Source organism: Heterodontus francisci, chromosome 18 (assembly GCF_036365525.1).
Source record: "Heterodontus francisci isolate sHetFra1 chromosome 18, sHetFra1.hap1, whole genome shotgun sequence".
NCBI classification, from domain to species: domain Eukaryota; kingdom Metazoa; phylum Chordata; class Chondrichthyes; order Heterodontiformes; family Heterodontidae; genus Heterodontus; species Heterodontus francisci.
This window is the reverse complement of record NC_090388.1, coordinates 71989071-71999969: the sequence shown is the minus strand read 5'-3', so window position 1 is coordinate 71999969 and position 10899 is coordinate 71989071. Positions and strand designations below refer to the sequence as shown.

Genomic DNA, 10899 nt, shown 5'->3' with positions numbered 1-10899 from the left:
TAGCAGATGCGCGAGAGTCGTAGAGCGAGGGAGAGAGAGCGAGCGCGAGAGAGGAGCGAGCGCGAGAGAGAGCGAGCGCGAGAGAGAGCGAGCGCGAGAGAGAGCGCGAGAGAGAGAGCGCGCGAGAGAGAGCGCTGAGAGCGAGAGAGCGCGCGAGAGCGAGAGGGCGCTGAGAGCGAGTGAGCGCGAGAGCTGAGAGAAAGCGAGAGAGCGAGAGAGAGAGAGCGCGGAGAGCGAGAGCGCGCGCGGAGAGAGAGAGCGCGCGCGGAGAGAGAGAGCGCGCGCGGAGAGAGAGCGGCGCGCGAGGAGAGAGAGCGCGCGCGGAGAGAGAGAGCGCGCGCGGAGAGAGAGAGCGCGCGCGGCGAGAGAGAGAGCGCGCGCGGAGAGAGAGAGCGAGCGCGCGGAGAGCGAGAGGAGGAGAGCGCGCGCGGAGAGAGAGAGCGCGCGCGGAGAGAGAGAGCGCGCGCGGAGAGAGAGAGCTGCGCGCGGAGAGAGAGAGCGCGCGCGGAGAGAGAGAGCGCGCGCGAGAGAGAGAGCGCGCGCGGAGAGAGAGAGCGCGCGCGGAGAGAGAGAGCGCGCGCGGAGAGAGAGAGCGCGCGCGGAGAGAGAGAGCGCGCGCGGAGAGAGAGAGCGCGCGCGGAGAGAGAGAGCGCGCGCGGAGAGAGAGAGCGCGCGCGGAGAGAGAGAGCGCGCGCGGAGAGAGAGAGCGCGCGCGGAGAGAGAGCGCGCGCGGAGAGAGAGAGCGCGCGGAGAGAGAGAGCGCGCGGAGAGAGAGAGCGCGCGGAGAGAGAGAGCGCGCGGAGAGAGAGAGCGCGCGGAGAGAGAGAGCGCGCGGAGAGAGAGAGGGCGCGAGAGAGAGAGAGGGCGAGAGCGAGAGAGAGAGGGCGAGAGCGAGAGAGAGGCGAGAGCGAGAGAGAGGGCGAGAGCGAGAGAGAGGGCGAGAGCGAGTGAGAGGGCTGAGGGCGAGAGCGAGAGAGAGGGCGAGGCGAGAGCGAGAGAGAGGGCGAGGGCGAGAGCGAGAGAGAGGGCGAGGGCGAGAGCGAGAGAGGAGGCGAGGGCGAGAGAGCGAGAGAGGGGCGAGGGCGAGGGAGAGGGCGAGTGCGAGGGCGAGGGCGAGGGCGAGGGCGAGAGGGCGAGGGCGAGGGCGAGGGCGAGAGGGCGAGGCGAGGGCGAGAGAGAGAGGGCGGGGCGAGAGAGAGGGCGAGGGGCGAGAGAGAGGCGAGGGCGAGAGAGAGGGCGAGAGAGAGGCAAGAGAGGGCGAGGGCTGAGAGAGAGGGCGAGGGGCGAGAGAGAGGGCGAGGGCGAGGGCGAGGGCGAGGGCGAGGGCTTGAGGAGGCGAGGGCGAGGGCGAGGGCGAGGGCGAGGGCGAGGGCTGAGGGCAGAGGGCGAGGGCGAGGGCGAGGCGAGAGAGAGGGCGAGGGCGAGAGTGAGGGCTGAGGGCGAGAGAGAGGGCGAGGGCGAGAGAGAGGGCGAGAGAGAGAGGGCGAGGGCGAGAGAGAGAGAGGGCGAGAGAGAGGGCGAGGGCGAGAGAGAGAGAGCGCGAGAGAGAGGGGCGAGGGCGAGGAGAGAGGGCGAGGGCGAGAGAGAGGGCGAGGGCGAGAGAGAGGGCGAGGGCGAGAGATGAGGGCGAGAGAGAGGGAGGGCTGAGGGCGAGGGCGAGAGAGAGGGCGAGGGCGAGAGAGAGGGCGAGAGAGAGGGCGAGGGCGAGAGCGAGAGAGGAGGGCGAGGGCGAGGGCAGAGGGCTGAGGGCGAGGGAGGGCGAGGGCTGAGGGCGAGGGCGAGGGCGAGGGGCGAGGGCGAGGGCTGAGAGGGCGAGAGAGAGGGCGAGGAGAGAGAGGCGAGGGCGAGGAGAGAGGGCGAGGAGAGAGGAGAGGGGCGAGGGCGAGAGAGAGGGAGGAGGGCGAGGGCGAGGAGAGAGGGCGAGGGCGAGGGCGAGAGAGAGGCGAGGGCGAGGGCGAGGGCGAGGGCTGAGGGCGAGGGCGAGGGCGAGGGCGAGAGAGAGGGCGAGGGCGAGAGAGAGGCGAGAGAGAGGGCGAGGGCGAGGGCGAGAGCGAGAGAGAGGGCGAGGGCGAGGGCGAGGCGAGGCGAGGGCGAGGGCGAGGGCGAGGGCGAGGGGCGAGGGCGAGGGCGAGGGCGAGGGCGAGAGAGAGGGCGAGGGCGAGAGAGAGGGCGAGGGCGAGAGAGAGGGCGAGGGCGAGGGCGAGGGCGAGAGAGAGGGCGAGGGCGAGGGCGAGAGGCGAGGGCGAGAGCGAGGGCGAGGGCGAGGGCGAGGGCGAGGGCGAGGGCGAGGGCGAGGGCGAGGGCGAGAGAGAGGGCGAGGGCGAGAGAGAGGCGAGGGCGAGGAGAGAGAGGGCGAGGGCGAGAGAGAGGGCGAGGGCGAGAGAGAGGGCTGAGGGCGAGAGAGAGGGCGAGGGCGAGAGAGAGGGCGAGGGCGAGAGAGAGGGCGAGGGCGAGAGAGAGGGCGAGGGCGAGAGAGAGGGCGAGGGCGAGAGAGAGAGGGCGAGGGCGAGAGAGAGGGCGAGGGCGAGAGAGAGGGCGAGGGCGAGAGAGAGGGGCGAGGGCGAGAGAGAGGGCGAGGGCGAGAGAGAGGGCGAGGAGGCGAGAGAGAGGGCGAGGGCGAGAGAGAGGGCGAGGGCGAGAGAGAGGGCGAGGGCGAGAGAGAGGGCGGAGCGCGAGAGAGAGAGAGCGAGCGCGAGAGAGAGAGCGAGCGCGAGAGAGAGAGAGCGAGCGCGAGAGAGAGAGCGAGCGCGAGAGAGAGAGCGAGCGCGAGAGAGAGGAGAGGCGAGAGCGCGAGAGAGAGAGAGCGAGCGCGAGAGAGAGAGCGAGCGCGAGAGAGAGAGCGAGCGCGAGAGAGAGAGCGAGAGGAGCGAGCGCGAGAGAGAGAGCGAGCGCGAGAGAGAGAGAGCGCGAGAGAGAGAGAGAGCGCGGAGAGAGAGAGAGCGCGAGAGAGAGAGAGCGCGATGAGAGAGAGCGAGGCGAGAGAGAGAGAGCGCGAGAGAGAGAGAGCGCTGCAGAGAGAGAGCGCGCGAGAGAGAGAGAGAGCGCGAGAGAGAGAGAGCGCGAGAGAGAGAGAGCGCGAGAGAGAGAGAGCGCGAGAGAGAGAGAGAGCGCGAGAGAGAGAGAGAGCGCGAGAGAGAGAGAGCGCGAGAGAGAGAGAGCGCGAGAGAGAGAGCGAGCGCGAGAGAGAGAGCGAGCGAGAGAGAGAGCGCGCGAGAGAGAGAGCGCGCGAGAGAGAGAGAGCGCGGAGAGAGAGAGCGCGAGAGAGAGAGCGCGAGAGAGAGAGCGCGAGGAGAGAGAGCGCGGAGAGAGAGAGCGCGAGAGAGAGCGCGAGAGAGAGAGCGCGAGAGAGAGAGCGCGAGAGAGAGAGCGCGGAAGAGAGAGAGCGCGAGGGAGAGAGAGCGGCGAGAGAGAGAGCGCGAGAGAGAGAGCGCGAGAGAGAGAGCGCGAGAGAGAGAGCGCGAGAGAGAGAGCGCGAGAGAGAGAGCGCGAGAGAGAGAGCGCGAGAGAGAGAGCGCGAGAGAGAGAGCGCGAGAGAGAGAGCGCGAGAGAGAGAGCGCGAGAGAGAGAGCGCGAGAGAGAGCGCGAGAGAGAGCGCGAGAGAGAGAGCGCGAGAGAGAGCGCGAGAGAGAGCGCGAGAGAGCGCGCGAGAGAGCGCGAGAGAGAGCGCGAGAGAGAGCGCGAGAGAGAGCGCGAGAGCGAGAGAGAGCGCGAGAGCGAGAGAGAGCGCGAGAGAGCGCGAGAGAGCGCGAGAGAGCGCGAGAGAGCGCGAGAGAGCGCGAGAGAGAGAGCGAGAGAGAGCGCGAGAGCGAGAGAGAGCGCGAGAGCGAGCGCGAGAGAGAGCGCGAGAGAGAGCGCGAGAGAGAGCGCGAGAGAGAGCGCGAGAGAGCGCGAGAGCGAGAGAGAGCGAGAGAGAGCGCGAGAGCGAGAGAGAGCGCGAGAGCGAGAGAGAGCGCGAGAGCGCGAGAGCGAGAGAGAGCGAGAGAGCGCGAGAGAGCGCGAGAGAGCGCGAGAGAGCGCGAGAGAGCGCGAGAGAGCGCGAGAGAGCGCGAGAGAGCGCGAGAGCGAGAGAGAGCGCGAGAGCGAGAGAGAGCGCGAGAGCGAGAGAGAGCGCGAGCGCGAGCGCGAGCGCGAGAGAGAGAGCGCGAGCGCGAGCGCGAGAGCGCGAGAGAGCGCGAGAGAGCGCGAGAGAGCGCGAGAGCGCGAGAGAGCGCGAGAGAGCGCGAGAGAGCGCGAGAGAGCGCGAGAGAGCGCGAGAGAGCGCGAGAGAGCGCGAGAGAGCGCGAGAGAGCGCGAGAGAGCGCGAGAGAGCGCGAGAGAGCGCGAGAGAGCGCGAGAGAGCGCGAGAGAGCGCGAGAGAGCGCGAGAGCGAGAGAGAGCGCGAGAGCGAGAGAGAGCGCGAGAGCGAGAGAGAGCGCGAGAGCGAGAGAGAGCGCGAGAGCGAGCGCGAGAGCGAGCGCGAGAGCGAGAGAGAGCGCGAGAGCGAGAGAGAGCGCGAGAGCGAGAGAGAGCGCGAGAGAGCGCGAGAGCGAGAGAGAGCGCGAGAGCGAGAGAGAGCGCGAGAGCGAGAGAGAGCGCGAGAGCGAGAGAGAGCGCGAGAGCGAGAGAGAGCGCGAGAGCGAGAGAGAGCGCGAGAGCGAGAGAGAGCGCGAGAGCGAGAGAGAGCGCGAGAGCGAGCGCGAGCGCGAGAGCGAGCGCGAGAGCGAGAGCGAGCGCGAGAGCGAGAGCGAGCGCGAGAGCGAGAGCGAGCGCGAGAGCGAGAGAGAGCGAGCGCGAGAGAGAGCGAGCGCGAGAGAGAGCGAGCGCGAGCGCGAGCGCGAGAGCGAGCGCGAGCGCGAGCGCGAGAGCGAGCGCGAGAGCGAGCGCGAGAGCGAGCGCGAGAGCGAGCGCGAGAGAGAGCGCGAGAGCGAGCGCGAGAGAGAGCGCGAGAGAGAGCGCGAGAGCGAGCGCGAGAGAGAGCGCGAGAGCGAGCGCGAGAGAGAGCGCGAGAGAGAGCGCGAGAGCGAGCGCGAGAGAGAGCGCGAGAGAGAGCGCGAGAGCGAGCGCGAGAGAGAGCGCGAGAGAGAGCGCGAGAGAGAGCGCGAGAGAGAGCGCGAGAGAGAGCGCGAGAGAGAGCGCGAGAGCGCGCGAGAGCGAGAGAGAGCGCGAGAGAGAGCGAGCGCGAGAGAGAGCGAGCGCGAGAGAGAGCGAGCGAGAGCGAGCGAGCGAGCGAGAGCGAGCGAGCGCGAGAGAGCGAGCGAGCGCGAGAGAGCGAGCGAGCGCGAGAGCGAGCGAGCGCGAGAGCGAGCGAGCGCGAGAGAGAGAGAGCGCGCGGAGAGCGCGCGGAGAGAGAGAGCGCGCGGAGAGAGAGAGAGCGCGAGAGAGAGCGAGCGCGAGAGAGAGCGAGCGCGAGAGAGAGCGAGCGCGAGAGAAAGCGCGAGAGCGAGCGCGAGGGAAAGCGCGAGAGCGAGCGCGAGAGAAAGCGCGAGAGCGAGCGCGGAGAGAAAGCGCGAGAGCGAGCGCGGAGAGAGAGAGCGCGCGCGGAGAGAGAGAGCGCGCGCGGAGCGCGAGAGCGCGCGCGGAGCGCGAGAGCGCGCGCGGAGCGAGAGAGCGCGCGCGGAGCGAGAGAGCGCGCGCGGAGCGAGAGAGCGCGCGCGGAGCGAGAGAGCGCGCGCGGAGCGAGAGAGCGCGCGCGGAGCGAGAGAGCGCGCGCGGAGCGAGAGAGCGCGCGCGGAGCGAGAGAGCGCGCGCGGAGCGAGAGAGCGCGCGCGGAGCGAGAGAGCGCGCGCGGAGCGAGAGAGCGCGCGCGGAGCGAGAGAGCGCGCGCGGAGCGAGAGAGCGCGCGCGGAGCGAGAGAGCGCGCGCGGAGCGAGAGAGCGCGCGCGGAGCGAGAGAGCGCGCGCGGAGCGAGAGAGCGCGCGCGGAGCGAGAGAGCGCGCGCGGAGCGAGAGAGCGCGCGCGGAGCGAGAGAGCGCGCGCGGAGCGAGAGAGCGCGCGCGGAGCGAGAGAGCGCGCGCGGAGCGAGAGAGCGCGCGCGGAGCGAGAGAGCGCGCGCGGAGCGAGAGAGCGCGCGCGGAGCGAGAGAGCGCGCGCGGAGCGAGAGAGCGCGCGCGGAGAGAGAGAGCGCGCGCGGAGAGAGAGAGCGCGCGCGGAGAGAGAGAGCGCGCGCGGAGAGAGAGAGCGCGCGCGGAGAGAGAGAGCGCGCGCGGAGAGAGAGAGCGCGCGCGGAGAGAGAGAGCGCGCGCGGAGAGAGAGAGCGCGCGCGGAGAGAGAGAGCGCGCGCGGAGAGAGAGAGCGCGCGCGGAGAGAGAGAGCGCGCGCGGAGAGAGAGAGCGCGCGCGGAGAGAGAGAGCGCGCGCGGAGAGAGAGAGCGCGCGCGGAGAGAGAGAGCGCGCGCGGAGAGAGAGCGCGCGCGCAGAGAGAGAGCGCGCAGAGAGAGAGCGCGCAGAGAGAGAGCGCGCAGAGAGAGAGCGCGAGAGAGAGCGAGTTACCACAGTAAAGATGTTCATCCTTCCAGCACTGAACTCCCAGCGACTCAGTAAAGCCATCTTGCTAAGTAGTATACTGGCAAACAGGCATTGAGTGAAGAATATTAGCCCCAACAACATTAATGTGAATTTATATGGCATCTTTACTGTAGTAAAACATTCCAAAGCACTTTGCAGGAGGACAATCGAACAAAATTCGACACTGAACCACATAAGAAGGAGCTATTAGGACAGATTAAAAGCTTAATCAAAGAGGTAGGTTTCAAGAAGTGTCTTTAAAAGGAAGAGAAAGAGGTGGAGAGTTTTAGGAAGGGAATGCCAGAGCTTTGAGCACAGGCAGCTGAAGGCACAGTCCAAATTGGAGCGATTAAAACTGGGGATGGATAACAGGCCAGAACTGGATGAGCGCCGAGATCACCAAGGGTTGTTGGCTGAGATAGGGAGAGGTGAGGCCACGGGAGAGATTTGGAGACAAGGACGAGAATTTTAAAATCGAGACATTGTCAGCCTGGGAGCCAATGTAGGCCACCATACACATGGTGATAGGTGAATGTGACATGGTAACTTGGTGAGAGTTAAGTTATGGACAATAAACAGAAACAAAAAATGCTGGAAATACTCAGGTCAGGCAGCATCAGTGGAGAGAAAAGCAGAGTTAACATTTCAGGTTGATGACCTGGTCAATGAAAGGTTACCGACCTGAAACTCTGCTTTTGTCTCCACCGATGCCCCCTGAGCTGCGGAGTATTTCAAACATTTTCTGTTTTTGTTTCAGATTTCCAGCATCCATGGTATTTTGCTTTTGTATCGACAATAAAGATTTGGATGAGCTCCATGTTATGTAGAGTGGAAGATGGGAGACCAGTCAGTAGAGCATTGGAATAGCCTCGTCTAGAAGTTATAAAGGCATGGAAAAGGGTCAGCAGCAGGTGAAACAAGGCAGGGGCAGAGTCAGGCAATGTTATGGAAGTGGAAGTAGGCTGTCTTGGTGATAGAGCAGATATGTAGTCTGTGTTCATTTTCCTTCTTCATTCTACTCTTCCTCCTCCAGTTCTCAAACCCCTCCCTTCCTTTCCTTCAACCCCTTTCACACCATCTTCCTTTCTGTCCTCATCCTCTAGTCCTTGCCTATTCTCTCTCATTTCTCCCTCTCAAACAGGCTGCCCAGCATCACTGGTCAGCATTTCAGAATCCCTCCCCCACCATATAAGCATACCAAAATCCAAATTCGAATTCCCTGTGCAGGATTTCAAATTTCACCACCATGGAGTCCAGGTAGTTCAGTTGCAGAGATGGCTAGTGTGTGGTTCTGCGCAGCATCAGCAGCCATGGTTCAACTCGGGCAAGTGGAATGTACGTCCTGCAGTATGTGGGAAGTCATGGATGCACCACATGTCCCAGACATCTGCAGGAAGCGTCACCAGCTGCAGAAGCTTGAGCTCCGGGTTTCGGAACTCTAGCAGCGGCTGAAGTCACTGTTGTGCATCCGTGAGGCAGAGGACGTTTAGGGAGGTGCTCACACTGCAGGTTAGGAGCATACAGGCAGAGAGGGAATGGGTGACTGCCTGGCAGTCTAAGAGAACAAGACAAGCAGTACAGGAGTCCCCTGAGTCTATCTTCTTTGCTAATCGGTTTTCCATTTGGATACTGATGAGAGCGATGGTTCCTCAGAGAAGTGCAACCAGTGCAAAGTCCGTGGCACCACGGGTAGCTCAGCTGCACAGGAGGGGCGGAAGAGTGGAAGTGCAATAGTGACAGGGGATTCAATAGTCAGGGGATCAGTCAGGCGTTTCTGCGGCAGTAAACGTGACTCCAGGATGGTGTGTTGCCTCCCTGGTGCCAAGGTCAAGGATGTCACGCACAGCTGCAGGACATCCGTCTGGGGGAGGGTGAACAGCCGGACGTCGTGGTCCACATTGGTACTAATGACATAGGTAGGAAGAGGGATGAGGTCCTGAAAGCATATTTTAGGAAGGAAATTGAAAGAAGCAGAAAGGAAGGATAACTCAGGAGTTATTATTAGAGATGTTGGGAATCATGAGGGTAAGAAAGATAGCATAAAAGCACTTTACCTGAATGCTCGTAGCATTCGTAACAAGGTTGATGAGTTAACGGCACAAATCATCGCGAATAAATATGATTTGGTAGCCATTACGGAGACATGGTTACAGGTTGGTCACGACTGGGAGTTAAATATCCAGGGGTACCAGACTATTCGGAAAGACAGACAGGAAGATAAGGGAGGTGGTGTAGCTCTGATACTCAAGGACGACATCAGGGCGGTGCTGAGAGATAATATAGGTTCTATGGAGAATGAGGTTGAATCCACTTGGGTGGAAATTAGAAACTCTAAGAAGAAAAAGTCATTGATAGGCGTAGTCTATAGGCCACCAAATAATATCACATTGGGGCGGGCCATAAACAAAGAAATAACTAATGCCTGTAAAAATGGTACGGCAATTATCATGGGGGATTTTAATCTACATGTAGATTGGTCGAACCAGCTCAGTCACGGTAGCCTTGAGGAGGAATTCGTTGACTGTATCCGTGATAGTTTTCTTGAACAGTATGTAATGGAACCAACGAGGGAGCAAGCTATCCTAGATCTAGTACTGTGTAATGAGACAGGAATAATTAATGACCTCATGGTTAGGGATCCTCTTGGAAGGAGTGATCACAGTATGGTTGAATTTAGAATACAGATGGAGAGTGTGAAGATAAAATCCAATACCAGGGTCCTGTGCTTGAACAAGGGGGACTACAATAGAATGAGGGAGGACTTGGCTAAAGTGGACTGGAAACAAAGATTTTACGGTGGGACAGTTGACGAGCAGTGGAGGACTTACAAAGCAATTTTTCAAAGTGTTCAGCAAAAGTATATTCCAGTGAAAAGGAAGGACTGGAAGAAAAGGGGTAATCTGCCATGGGTGTCTAAGGAAATAGGGAGGCTATCAAATTGAAAAAGAAGGCATACAAAGTGGCCAAAAGCAGCATGAAACTAGAAGATTGGGAAAACTTTAAAGGTCAACAGAAAGCTACAAAAAGAGCTATAAAGAAAAGTAAGATGGAACATGAGAAAAAACTAGCACAGAATATAAAGACAGATAGCAAAAGTTTCTATAAATATATAAAACGAAAAAGAGTGGCTCGTCCTTTAGAGGATGAGAAGGGGAATTTAGTTATGGGATATGATGAAATGGCCGAGGCATTGAACAGGTATTTTGTATCGGTCTTCTCAGTGGAGGACATTAATAACATGCCAGTAATTGACAAAGAGACGAACGTAGGTGAGGACCTGGGAACAATCATTATTACGGAAGAGGTAGTGTTGGGCAAGCTAATGGAGCTAAGGATTGATAAGTCTCCTGGCCCTGATGGAATGCATCCCAGGGTACTAAAAGAGATGGCGGGAGAAATAGCAGGTGCACGGACGGTAATTTTCCAAAATTCGCTGGACTCTGGGGTAGTCCCAGTTGATTGGAAAACAGCAGATGTGACGCCACTGTTTAAAAATGGAGGTAGACAAAAGATGGGGAATTATAGACCGATTAGCTTAACCTCTGTAGTGGGGTAGATGCTTGAGTCTATTATCAAGGAAGAATTAGCAGGGCATCTCGATAGAAATTGTCCCGTTGGGCAGACGCAGCATGAGTTCATGAAGGGCAGGTCATGCTTAACAAATCTTTTGGAATTCTATGATGACATTACGAGCAAGGTGGACAATGGGGACCCAATGGATGTGGTGTACCTAGATTTCCAAAAGGCCTTCGACAAGGTGCCGCACAAGAGGCTGCTGCATAAGATAAGGATGCATGGCGTCAGGGGTAAAGTATTAGCATGGATAGAGGATTGGTTGACTAAGAGGAAGCAGAGAGTGGGGATAAATGAGTGCTATTCTGGTTGGCAGTCACTAGTGGTGTGCCTCAGGGATCGGTGTTGGGACCGCAATTATTTACAATTTATATAGATGATTTGGAGTTGGGGACCACGTGTAGGGTGTCAAAGTTTGCAGATGACACGAAGATGAGTGGCAGAGCAAAGTGTGCAGATGACTGTGAAACTTTGCAGAGGAACATAGATACATTGAGTGAGTGGGCAAAGGTCTGGCAGATGGAATACAATGTTAATAAATGTGAAGTCATTCATTTCGGTAGGAGTAACAGTAAAAAGGATTATTACTTGAATGGTAAAAAGTTGCAGCATGCTGCTATGCAGAGGGACCTGGGTGTCCTTGTGCATGAATCGCAGAAGGTTGGTCTGCAGGTACAGCAAGTAATTAGGAAGGCAAATGGAATTTTGTCCTTCATTGCTAAAGGGATTGAGTTTAAAAGCAGAGAGGTTATGTTGCAGCTGTATAAGGTACTGGTGAGGCCGCACCTAGAGTACTGTGTGCAGTTTTGGTCTCCTTACTTGAGAAAGGATATACTGGCACTGG

At 60.4% G+C, this 10899-nt stretch overlaps 1 protein-coding gene across 1 annotated transcript in view; it reads right to left on the bottom strand.

Annotated features, from left to right (window-relative positions):
- The window catches only part of LOC137379358 (zinc finger CCHC-type and RNA-binding motif-containing protein 1-like), a 68367-nt gene extending 59778 nt beyond the window's left edge, over nucleotides 1-8589 (bottom strand). The window contains exon 1 of the mRNA XM_068050064.1: nucleotides 8537-8589. Within this exon, the coding sequence (XP_067906165.1) occupies nucleotides 8537-8589 (53 nt within the window). The remainder of the gene's footprint in view (nucleotides 1-8536) is intronic.
- Nucleotides 8590-10899: the final 2310 nt, after the last annotated feature.